At 63.4% G+C, this 12,480-nt stretch overlaps 1 protein-coding gene across 1 annotated transcript; it reads left to right on the forward strand.

Moving 5' to 3' along the window:
* Window positions 1-1,648: 1,648 nt before the first annotated feature.
* On the forward strand, window positions 1,649-8,434 carry GBX1 (gastrulation brain homeobox 1). Its single transcript, XM_074891296.1, has 2 exons — window positions 1,649-2,204; window positions 7,647-8,434. Exons 1-2 carry the CDS (start codon window positions 1,745-1,747, stop codon window positions 8,165-8,167), a joined length of 981 nt encoding a protein of 326 aa, XP_074747397.1. The 5' UTR covers window positions 1,649-1,744; the 3' UTR covers window positions 8,168-8,434.
* Window positions 8,435-12,480: the final 4,046 nt, after the last annotated feature.

The following is a 12,480-nucleotide window of genomic DNA, read 5'->3' on the forward strand; positions in this document are numbered from 1 at the left end:
ACACACAATTCAAGGCTGCAGCGAAGCGGGTGAGTAGCTAAGCAGTCGCAGCCACTGCATCCCTGGTCAAAGGGCGAGTGCAGGCAGGAACAGGCAGGGGTCCTGAGAAGAGGACTGCCCCTAGGCGAGAGCCAGAGGTCTGGCATGGAGCTGTGCCACTGAACACCCAGTCCAGTGTGAGTTTAGACACGACTTCAGCTCTGGCATTTCTGAGCTTCTGAGTGCTTTCCGTGGTGATGCTGATGCTCTCTGAAGCTCTCGTTTGCTCGATGTTCAGCGTATTACAGGTCCGGCGAGCATCTCCCTGTGGACTGGAGCACAACGTAAGCGCCGAGCTGGGGGGGTAAGTACTTCATTTTAGTGCGGGGACCCCCCACGCAGGGCTAGGCCGTGCTCCCCAGGACCCGCAGCAGGGCGAGGCGGGGCTGGGGAGCTCTCGCCGCCGTTCAGGAGCGTTCGGCTTGCGCTGGTCTCCCTCGCTCGAGGCGATCGAGTGATGTGTAGAAGGGCCCATGGCAGCCAGGCCGGGGTCCATGTCTGACACACGGCGAGTGCGCGGGTGGGAGGGGCAGAGCCCGGGGGGCTTTGTGCAGCGGCACCGCAGCGCGGGCAGGTTGGCAAACCCCAGCCGCGGCCGGTTTTGGGGTGCCCCAGGGGCGGACAGATCGCGGCAGGCTGCAGCCGCCTGGGCAGTCTCTCCCCCGGCGCCCCCCGGGCTGCGGCCCCGCTCAGCAGGGGCTCCGCACCGCCTGCCCCGACGGAGCCGGGCACCGGGAGCCTCCCCCCTCGCCGGTGCACGGCGCCGGGGCCGCGGGGGAGCATCATCATTCCCCGCTCGGGTTTCAGCCCCCGTTCCCAACTCCGGCCCGAGCGCGGCCCCCGAGCCCGCCGATCTCACGGAGACCCCGCTCCGAGCCCACCGCCATGCCCGGTGCCCCCCCCCCCCCCCGCCGCGCCCGGGACGCAGGCGGGCGATCTGCCGGACAGCACGGTAGCCCCGGTGCCCGGCTCCGTCGGGGCGCTTGAGCCCGCCCGGCGCCGGCGTCCCCGGGCCGGTCCCCGCCGGGTTCGGCCGTCAGGAGCCGTCGGGAGTGTCGGCCCGGGCCGGCTCCGGGAGCCGGTGGAGCCGGAGCGGAGCGGGACGGGACCCAGCTCGCCCCGTCCGTTGTCCCGGGGGCGGCCCGAGGAAGGATGCGCCGAGCGGCGCGGCCCCGTCCCGTCCCCACAAAAGCGCCCTTGTGCTGGCCCCGTAATTGCTAATCATCAATCACCATTAATAACAGCTGATGAGGCGGGAGGGGGAGGTGCCTTCCCAGGGGCCGGCCGAGCCGGGGGGGAGCGGGGAGCCTTGCCCCGCCGGAGCGGGCGCTGAAGGAGGAACTCGACCGTGATGTGCGGAAGATGGATGAGAGCAGAGGGTGACACCCCCGCCCGCCTCCCCTCCCCTCCTTCCCCTCCCCTCCCCGGCCCGGCCCGGCCCCCCCGCGGCGGGGCGGGCGGGCGGGCGGCTCCGAGCGCGCCTCCACTCCGCCGCGCCGAGCCAGCGAGCGGGCGGGCGGGCGGCAGCTCTCGCCGGGCGCCGGAGCCCACGGGAGGCGGTGGGCGCAGGCCGGGGCCGGGGCCGGGGCCGGGGCCGGGGCCGCGGCGGTGGGGGGCCCGGCGGCGGCGGCGGCGGCGGCGAGTTGGCGGCGGCCCGAGCTCGCCGGAAAGTTGGTGCCGGCTGAGCCGGCGGCGCCCGCTCGCCATGCAGAGACCCAGCGGCCAGGGGACCGCCTTCTCCATCGACTCGCTCATCGGGACGCCGCCGCCGCGCTCCGGGCACCTGCTCTACACCGGGTACCCCATGTTCATGCCGTACCGGCCGCTGGTGCTGCCGCAGGCGCTGTCCCACGCCCCCCTGCAGTCGGGGCTACCGCCGCTGGCGCCGCTGGCCTCCTTCGCCGGCCGCCTCACCAACACCTTCTGCGCCAGCCTGGGCCAGGCCGTGCCCTCCATGGTGGCCCTCACCACCGCCCTGCCCAGCTTCTCCGAGCCCCCCGACGGCTTCTACCCGCCGCAGGAGCTGCCCCCGCCGCGCTCCAACCCCGACGCCGGTTGCCGGCGGGGCGCCGAGGGCCTGGAGGCGGAGGAGCTGCCCCCGGGGCGCGACAAGGGCCCGCCCGAGCCGCCGCTGCACTTCCCGGACCCCTTCCCCGGCCTGGCAGGTAAGAGAGGTGCGGGCCAGCCCCGCCCGGCGGAGAGCAACTCGCCCGGGACTCCCGCAGCCCCGAGGGGCTCTTGCCCGGGGGCTCCCCCCCGCCGCCCCAGCGGCGGCTGCGGGGGGGCGGGCGTTCCCGCGGGCTCCCCGAGCTCGCCCGGGCGGGAGCCGCGGAGCCGGGGGCGCTGGGGAACGGGGAGCCGGCGGCGGGGGGGGGAGCAGCGGTGGGCAGGATGGCGGGGCCGCGCTGGGCCGTGGCGGCGGGACCTGCCCACGGCTGCGTTCCGTTCTGTCCCGTCGGGCCGAGCCGGGAGGACCGGGGCCGGTTCCTCTCCGTTCCGGGCCCGCTCCGCCGCGCCCGCAACTTTCGGCGGGTTGGGAGACAAACTCCGCTCGCCGCGCCCGGGCCGCGGGGCGGGAGAGCCGGGAGAGCCGCCGGTCGTGGCGGCCGCCCCGGCGGGAGCGGAGCGGCGCGGTGCCCCGGAGCGGCGGCCGCCCCGGCGGCGCGGAGCTCTCCGAGGTCCTGGCACCCGGCCCGGGGCCAGCGAGGCGGCGGGCACCGGGTCCCGCTCCCGGTCTCGCTCGGTGCCGCCGCAGCGCGATGCCGCCTCCCGGCCGGACCGCGGAGCCGGGGGCTCTCCCGCGGCCAGCTCCGTGCCAGGCTCCCGGCCGCCCCCTCGGCGGCGTCGCGCTGCGGCTCCGGCCGCTCCGAGTCCCGCCGGGGCCGGGGCCGGGGCGTGCCCAGGCGGCCGCGCCGTCCGCCGCCCCGCGCTGCTGTCCCCGCTGTCCCCGCGGCTTCGGCACCGGCTTTGCCCGACGGCGCGGGCGGGCGGCGGCGCCGCGCCCGGGAGCCCGCCCGGTGCTGGCCGGGGGCGGCTCCCTCCGCCGTGGCAGGGCCCGCGGGGTCCTCGCCTTTGTGAGCCGCGGCCGCTCCCCCGAACAGGCAGGCGTCAGCCTCGGTGACTTGTTGCTCTGGATTTCGCAGCCCGCTCCGGCTCTCGCTCTCTTCCATCTCGGCCCCGGCGGCCGAGGGCTTGCGGTGGCCCTTCTGCCGCGGGACTGGGACAAGCCAGCCGCTGGCTTCCTCAGACGTGGCCTGTCCCGAGAGTCATCTCCCCTGGCCGCCCCTGAGATCCACCTTTGTCTCGCAGGCTTCCTGGCACGGATGAGCGCCGAGAAGTCTCTGACTGCTTCTTGCAGCGCGTGGCTGTTTGTTCTCCATCCTCTCTTTAGTCTCTACTGGGCAAGCCCGGGTCTTTTCCTTGCCCTGCCTTGTTCTTCCGTCAGAAAACAATTTCCCTTGCTCAGGTACCCCCTGAAGCTCGTCCTGTGGCAGGACAAGTGGGGCATTTCACCTCCCCATTGCCTTCCTTCGTTACTGGGGCTTTGGTGCTCCTCCGGTGCCCCCGGGCCTCTGTGCTGAGTCAAAAGCCCCTTGTGATCTCACTTTTGTTGTGGAAGTCTCCTCAGGGACAGAACTGCCCTGGCCAAAACCAGTATGACCACATCTTCCCAGCCTATGGGGAACTGCGTTGTGCTTGATCTCCCCCCACAGCTCCTCCGTAGCTAAGCCCAACATGTTCTCCCCTCCCAAGGGACTCAGAGGAACTGTCCCAGGCAGTGGCCATTTCTGATATCGAGAAATCGTATCTTTAAGACTCGCCCTGTTGCGACTGGCTCATAGGATGGAAGGAAATAAGTCTTGCTACCCCGTTCATTCGCTGCTGCCTATTAGCTGTCTCTTAGCACTGTGCTTGCTCTGGAGCCATGGAGGAGGCTTGTCCTTCTGCACAAGTGTGTCCCTGTGTGGACCCGGCTCTGTGGGCTGCTCTGCCCAGGTCCAAGAGGATTTGTCAGGCCAAATGTGCCCACCAGAATGGGGAGAGAAACTTGGCATCAGCCACATCCTGGGGCAAGGTGTTCCACATATCTCTTATCTGTAGAAGAACCATGTGAAGAAGAAATGCCTCCTTTTGTCTGTTCTGCTGACATCAAGTGGATTATACCCTAAAGTGACTATTTCTGTCCCTGGGCTCCATTAGTGTCTCCATCGTGCAGGTGTCTATGGAGACAAGATCCGTTGCTTGCTGGATCAGCCAAAGGAGTCAATGCACTATTTTAGGGCCTCTCTCTGCATCTACTGTGTTTTTCAAACTTGCTTCCAGCTGTTGGCACACTTCTTGAGAGGGGAGAGGCATGTAGGGAAACTGGTGATAAAAAGCAGCAAAGCTTGGAGTCTGGTTTGTTACTACAGCTGCAACAAAGAGTATCACCCCCAGGATAAAGGTCCTCAACACCCCCGGCTCTCTACACCTCTCCTGAGAGCTTGTTTGTTGCAGAGCTGTAGAGGTCTCCACTGAGATCCAGGCAGTGGTCTGAGACCCTCTCTTGGGTTGATGCAGTAACTGCATGTTCAGTCAGGCACACACAGTGAGGTTTTAGTGTTGTTCCCTATGAACATGACAAAGAGCTGTTGTCTGCTTACCAACACAGGGATCTTCTGGCTGTCACAACACCCGTTCTTGATCCAGCTCCCCCTGATACTACTTGAATAACTTTGTCACCCGTGACATCCAACTCTCCTCACCATGCTTACTACATCCATAATCATAGAATGCTTTGGGTTGGAAGGGATCTTAAAGACCATCTAGTCCAACCCCCTTGTGCCCATGGGCAGGGACATCTTCACCTAGGTCAGGTTGCTCAGAGCCCCGTCCAAGCTGGCCTTGGATGTGCCCAGGGATAGGGCATCGACCACCTCTCTGGGCAACCTGTTCCAGTGCCTCACCACACTCACTGTAAAAAATTTCTTCCTTATATCTAGTCTAAATCTACTCTCTTTTAGTTTAGAATCATTACCCCTTGTCATATAGCAACAGGCCCTGCTAAAAAGTTTGTCACCATCTTTCTTACAAGCCCCCTTTAAGTACTGGAAGGCCGCTCTAAGGTCTCCTCCGAGCCGTCTCTTCTCCAGGCTGAACACCCCCAACTCTCTCAGCCTGTCCTCACAGGGGAGGTGCTCCAGCCCCCCATCATCTTCATGGCCTCCTCTGGACCTGCTCCAACAGGTCCATGTTTTCCTAAGATCGATGAACATCTGGGACTTTGTGAAGAGCAAAGCAATGGGTCAATCCTAGTCCTCATCTCCTGCCTTCTTGTTGATTTTTCAAAGTCAAGGTGCTTTGCTTCATGACAGCTTCACTTCCTGTTCAAAGGCCTTGAAGGTCTCAGCATGCTGTCTCATCGAATGGGTGGGCTCCCTGGCCTCCATTACTTTCTCAGTGGGGACATACTAGATGACCAAGAGACCAATATACCGTTTTTCTTTGTGAAAACGTCTGGTTTAGACTCCAGCATCATATAGTTCTGAGTTCCTTCCTGCAAACCCAACCCTTTTATAAGACACAGATGTGAGACACGTTAGTCTGCTAGAGACCATTTAAAATTTGGGGTCTGGTTAAGAAGAGTGTATCCAGAGATAGTACCTGTTTTTAAAAGTGACATGTTGCAGTTGGGAGCTCAGCGTTTTTCCAGTCCCTTGGGGTGTAGTCTAGGCCTACAAGAGCAAACTGCCCAAGCAGCACTGTGGCTGCTGGGACACCGTTCTCCATCACTGGGGAAGGGCAGAGTCAGGGCAGGACCCAGCAGTACTCTTGGTGAAGACACTGCCATCCTCATAAGGGCTCTCTTATCTTGTCAGGTCTTGTGCTCCAATCGCCAGAGATGGTACACAGAAAGGAAAACTCTTTTTTTTGGCAAAGTGCTCGCACAAGACTCTACCTTGGCAGCCAAAGTGCTCTGTGTGACCTGCTGCTAATCCTCAGCCCCACAAGTGCAAATTCTCTGGGTCTTTACCCCCTAGGCATATGGGAGATTTCTCCCGCTGCTCCCAACCCTTCAGAAAAAAGATGTTACTGGCTATTCTTCTGCAGCAGAATAGAGATGAAGGTGTGTTTTTCCCACTGTGTGAAGCAGGAGGAGCAGGGAGGTGATTCCAGATCTCCAAAGCCACCCACCCACTCTCAGGAAGCCACAGGCTTGCTGCAGGACTGGCGAGGGATGTGGGAGCTCCACAGCAACGAGACTCCTAAGGATGTCTCCTGGGCTCGAGCAGTTTCTTGCAGTGGCTGTTTGTGTATTTGCAACCCTGCACCTTCAGGCATCTGAGAGCTGTTCTACCTTTCCCACCGAGGTGAGGTGAAAGGTCCGGAGATCCAGTGGCCCAGGGTGCACGTGCCTGTACTTGGACACTGCTTAGAAGCTTGGAGAGTTGCTGTCTCCCCTTCTGCATGTAGGATTATGTTCAGAGTGGCAGTGCTTCAGGACTAGCTCCTTCCAGCAGCAATTCCTGCGGTTGGGTCAGACCTGGAGGGTTTGCTGGCCTCTTCTAGTCTCAGCATGACAGAAAAGCTTCTTTATCTGCTTGTGTATAACTGCGGCTCCTCTCCCTCCGTGACCCCTGGCTATGGCCGGGAGCATCTTCTTGCTCCATCTCCTGCGAGGCCTTTGAGACCTTCTACCAAGGAAATGACTGGCTTCCAGGCCTTTTTCTGTCTCCCACTCATGTCCTCCCTTGCTCCATGGCTGTTTAATCATTCAGGCAGTGGTTTGGGACACGAGAAGCTCACAAGAAGATCCATACCCCTATACCCTGTATCCTTACAGGCAACATAACAGAGGTGGTCCCCATGCTGCCTCCTCCCTGGGTGGTCCCGGGCTGAGGTCCTGAGTGATGTTGGCAGTCTCTGGCCGGTCCCTCTGCACAGATGGGTGGGGGGAGCTAAGCCTCCACCATCAGCTGCCCAAGCACCTTGTTCCTTGGCTGCGCAACTCTGCTGGTGTGCATCCTGGCAGCAGGACACCCCAGGTCCTGTACAGCCCTGCAGAGAGGTTTGTTGGGCCGGAACCGGCTCTGGCTGCTGTTTCCAGGAGGGTCCTTCAGCTCCTTTTGGCTGGTTTCTTTCTGGGTGAGCAGCATCGATGCAGGGGGACAGGACAGAGGGAGGGCTGAGCTGAGGGGCAAGCTACAGACTTTCTTTCCAGATGCAGAGGTCTAGACAGGGCCTGGAAATGTTGCGGTGGCTCCACTTGGATGAGGCAGCGATGCTGCTACGTAGGGCTGGGCTGTGGGGCGGGGATGGCGGCAGCTGCTGCTGCAGTGGCTCATACCCCAGGGTGCCTGCGAATGCGCCAGGTTTAGGGGTCCTGCCCCGCAGAGCCAGCCAGGCTGCGGGCAGCGGCGGGGAGACGGCCTGGGACGCTGTCCTGGCACACACGCTGCCGGCAGCGGGGCCGAGGGCGCAGCTGGTGCTGGGGAAGCTGCTGCCTCGGCGGGAGGCACCCCAGGGCTGCGGGGAGGCGGTGGTGACGGGGCTCCACGGGGGACCCTCGTGCTGGGGCGGGGGGCGGTGGGCCGCACCGGCGGGCACTGACGCTGTGTGCCCCGCAGACGGGAAGGCGTACAGCTCTGACGAGGAGAAGCTGGAGGTGAAGTCGGCAGCAACGCCGTGCAGCGAGCGGGAGGAGGAGAGCTCGGCAGGAGACAGCGAGGAGGAGCCCTTCCTGGACGGGGCGGCCGCCGCAGCGCTGGGCACCAAGGGCAAGGTCAAGGGCGGCCCCGCGGCCGAGCAGGCCCCGCCGGGTTCCGGGGCCGGCAAGAGCCGCCGGCGGCGTACGGCCTTCACCAGCGAGCAGCTGCTGGAGCTGGAGAAGGAGTTCCACTGCAAGAAGTACCTGAGCCTGACGGAGCGCTCGCAGATCGCGCACGCCCTGAAGCTGAGCGAGGTGCAGGTGAAAATCTGGTTCCAGAACCGCCGCGCCAAGTGGAAACGCATCAAGGCTGGCAACGTGAGCAACCGCTCGGGCGAGCCCGTCCGCAACCCCAAGATCGTGGTGCCCATCCCGGTGCACGTCAACCGCTTCGCCGTGCGCAGCCAGCACCAGCAGATCGAGCAGGGTGCCCGGCCCTGAGCGCCGTCGGGACTCCCGGACCCTGGGGCGGGCGGGTCACCGGCAGCGTGGAGAGGGGGGACCGGGGGCCCGCTCGCACTCCTCTGTACATGTCCCTTATTTATTCCGTGTAAACTCTGTACATACGGCAGCGTGTCCGTCTGTCCGTGCCGCGGGGAGCGCGGGCCGCCTGGCCCCCGCGGGCCCCGGCCGTCAGCGGGACCGGGACCGGGATCGGGGCCGCGCTGCCCGCCGGCGCCCACCCATGTATAGCTGTGATTTCAATAAATTATTTTCTATGGAGTGAGGCGACGTTTTTCCACGGTGCTGCCTGCCCGGCCGCGCTGCAGGGACGGGGCGGGCCCTGGCAGGGACAGGGATGGGGGGGGGGGGGGGCGGGCGGGGACGGCGGGAGGCTCCGGGGCTCCCCCGCCCCTCGGCCGGTGCCGGGGTCCGGCTGCGCAGGGAGCTCCGGTGGGCTTGCGGGCTCCGTCGGGCCGGGGCAGGTGCAGAGACAAGGGGAGGGGGCAGAGGAGGGGAGGGTCCGGGAAGGTCCCTGGAGCATCCCTAGGTCTGCCCTCCCGCGGGGGGGGGGGGGTGCGGGGGGGGGGGAATCCTGCGGACCCCCGGGGCGGGAGGGATGTGTGCGCTGCCCCCGGGCGCCCCGACACGGCTGCATCCCCTACCACGGCCCGGGACGGCCGTGGGCATCGCTGGTGCCCCACGCTCTGGGGCAGGAGCAACCCCCCCCAACCCCACCCCACTCCCCCCCAAGATCGACCCCGCACGGTGGCAGATCGCCACCCTCCCCGAAGGCAAAGCCCTGCCCGTCCCACTGGCCTCCTGCCAGGACGTGGCCTTTGCTGGCCGTGGGCTGAGGAGGGGTCCATGCCCTCAGCCCCCTTGCCCCCCCCCCCCCCCCCCCCCCCGCCATCCCCAGGCCGTCCCGGGCACCCCATCCCTTCTCTACCCACGCCCAGCCCCACACACCAGCAGCACCTCCAAAGGCCCAGGGATGTGAGGCCTCCAGCTCCTCAGGGCTGCGCTGCCTTCGAGAAGAGTCTTTCCTCCTCCCTCAGCTCCGAGGAGCCCAGGGGGGATGAACGGAGAAATCCTCCTGCAGCTCGGGCACCTTATTGCCACTGAATCCTGGGGCTGGGCTGGCTGCCGGGGCCGGCTGCCCCACGGCTGGGCTGAAGGGAAGGATCAGGGTCTTGCCCTTCCTCTGAAACCTCCGCCTGTCTCACCAGGAGCGGCTGCTGAGGCTCCGCAGCAGCAAGCGGGACCAGGGTGGACCAGGCGCCGCTGGTACCGACACTGTGGCTCCTTGCCCCGGCCTGGAGCAGCTGCTGGGTCTCACCACACCAACACGGGAGAGGGGTTTCAGACCTGAGTGGGGGGGCTCTCACACCTAGGCCAGCCAGGGTGGAATAGTCTGCTCTTGAGAGCTATTGCATAGGATGCTGCTTCTGAAGCCAGGGGGTATCTCAGGTGGCCGAGCCCAGCCCCAGGACTTGCTGAAGAGCCAGTTTTGCCCAGGGCACAGCTGCATGCAGAGTCCTGAGCCAACAGTGCAGAGAACCATGTGATTCCACCACTAACTGGGTGTCCAGCCACCAATGCCTCTGTTGCTGGCTTGATGAACATCAGCCAGCCCAGCCCATGGAGCAAGGGAGCTCCTGCATCTGCACTGTGGCAGTGACACCCGTTGCAATCCCACCAGAGATTTAGAGAATCACAGAATGATTTCGGTTGGAAAAGACCTTGAAGATCATCTAGTCCAACCATGAACCTCACACTGACCGTTCTCAACTCCACCAGATCCCTCAGCACTTCCTGGAGAGGTAGAAGGCTCTTTCCAAAGGGTGTGGGACATGGTGCTGCGGGGATGCCAATCGCTCTGAGGGTTGATACGGAGTTTGGGCCATTGGCATCCTTCCCCGGGAGAGGAGAGAGCTTCTAAGAGCGGGCAACACCGCTGACAGTCAGAGCAGACTTCCCCTTCCTGGGTGCCTTCCCTGGGCAAGGGCTGGCCCACCTCACACTGCCTCCCTTGCTCCCTCCCCAGGGCCCTTCCCTCTTTGGCAGGTGCATTCCGTTAAGCTGGAGTGTGGCTCAGGCAGCACAGCTGAGTCCTCCCGCGTTGCCCTGTAGCCTGAGAGCAGGCGGCGGGGGTTCTCCCTGCCCATCGGCTGCTGGCTCTGGCTGGCCCCAGCGTGGAGCAGAGCAACCGTTAAGACAACGCTGTGCTCCTGGAGGTCCTAGGAGGGTGCTTCTTTCCACAGAGATGTTTGTTGCAGGTCCCGAGGCAGTTCTGCAGGATCCCGTCCTGACCTGGATTTCTGAGCTGGGGCAGCAGAGCGCAGCTGGCTTCCTGCAGCCACGACAGGACAGCTGCCGCCTCTAGACCCCCCCCCCCGCACCGACCTGGAAAGGAGAACGCGGCCTCAGGACCTGCCTGGCCTGGTGTTGCTCGCAGCATCTTCAGCATGGGCTTGGCCTGCTCAGGTAGCAACATCTGCTGGCAACATCAGGGGAGGTAAATGTCCTCTGGCATCTGCCCTCAGCTGCCCTGCCCTCAGGGGAGCCGGCAGTTCCCTTCCACACACAGTGCTAGAGCTGCCCGCTCCCGAGAACTACAGCTCAGCTCTTCCCCGCTTCTCCCTCCTTGGGTCTGGGTTGGTCTGAGGCAGAGACCGTTAATTAACCTACGCTCTCCATGGCTGCAGAAGGGGATAACGTGCCATTTGCAGCGACTGCAGCAGCTCCCGCACGTGAACTGATGCGCACACATCTGGGCCAGCTGCGGGGGGAGGGCAGGGGGAGGCAGGATAAAGCAGTCGTGCGGCTATAAGCAGTGCTCTGTCACTATAAATGTGTCCACATGAGGGGTCTGTGCCACTGCAGCCTAGCACGGCACAGCAGCACAAGATTAAGCACAGCACTCTGAAAAATGGCCACAGCTCCAGGGTTGGGCAGTGACACTGAAAAGAGATTTTATTTTAGGGTCCAAGAACCCCCTTATTCTCACTAGGCATTTCTAGCTGATGCTGTGGTTTGGTAAGTCCTGCCCCAGTGACAGCAGCAGTTTATGGTGTTCTTAACCCATCACCCCCTCTACACCCCCCTCCCCCTGCGCCGTGCATGCCATTTGCGCACCTGAGCTCTGGGTGCCAAGCACCCCCACTCTGGCTGCCTGGGGATTGGGTTGGAGAACGGGACATCTCAGCTTCTTTGAAGTTATGTAGTTTTTTGGCTTTTTTTGTTGTTGAGTTAGCTCAGGCCCAGAGCCAGTACACAGCGCAACCCTGCAAACATTCCTGTTGCTGTAACTGCGAGCGCTGCAGAGAGGTGCAGCTCGGTGTGGTGCTGGTGGAGGTGACAGACTCGCTGCTGTCACCAGGGGTGTCAGAGAGAGCTGCAGAATAGCAGAGCGCTCCTCATGCTGCGCAGAACACAGCTCCCCTGCCAACCTTGTGCATTGCAGTGAGTCTGATGCCTCCTGCACAGCACACAGCAAAGCGCGGCGACACGCCGGCGAACGGCGCTGCACAAAGTGGCCGCAGCACCTCCCCAAACAGAGGAGCTGCAAGGCATGCTGGAGCTACAGGTGCTGCAGCATTTACAGAATCACAGAATGATCTCAGTTGGAAAAGACCTTGAAGATCATCCAGTCCAACCATTAACCTCACACTGACCGTTCTCAACTCCACCAGATCCCTCAGCGCTGGGTCAGCCTGACTCTGAAACCCCTCCAGGGATGGGGACTCCACCCCTGCCCTGGGCAGCCCATTCCAACGCCCAACAACCCCTTCTGGAAAGAAATACTTCCTAATAGCCAGTCTGACCCTGCCCTGGAGCAGCTTGAGGCCATTCCCTCTTGTCCTATCGCTTGTTCCTTGGTTCAAGAGACTCATCCCCAGCTCTCTGCACCCTCCTTTCAGGTAGCTGCAGAGGGCGATGAGGTCTCCCCTCAGCCTCCTCTTCTCCAGACTAAACCCCCCCAGTTCCCTCAGCCGCTCCCCATCAGACCTGTGCTCCAGACCCTGCACCAGCTTCGTTGCCCTTCTCTGGACACGCTCGAGTCATTCAATGTCCTTCTTGTAGTGAGGGGCCCAAAACTGAACCCAGTAATCGAGGTGCGGCCTCACCAGTGCCGAGTACAGGGGTAAGATCCCTTCCCTGTCCCTGCTGGCCACGCTATTGCTGATATTTAGGCTGAGGTGGGTGGGAGGAGGAGAGCAACAATGCAAATCTGGGCAGTACAGACCCTGGCATGACAGGGCCATGCGGGTGGGAAGGGATTCAGGAGGTCTCTGGCACAACACCTGCTC

Source organism: Strix uralensis, chromosome 1 (assembly GCF_047716275.1).
Source record: "Strix uralensis isolate ZFMK-TIS-50842 chromosome 1, bStrUra1, whole genome shotgun sequence".
Classification (NCBI taxonomy): domain Eukaryota; kingdom Metazoa; phylum Chordata; class Aves; order Strigiformes; family Strigidae; genus Strix; species Strix uralensis.

Coding starts and splice junctions, on each gene's coding strand:
- GBX1 (XM_074891296.1), top strand. CDS start 1,745: ATGCAGAGACCCAGCGGCCAGGGGACCGCCTTCTCCATCGACTCGCTC. Junction 2,205..7,646: donor CCCCTTCCCCGGCCTGGCAG/GTAAGAGAGGTG, acceptor TGTGCCCCGCAG/ACGGGAAGGCGTACAGCTCT.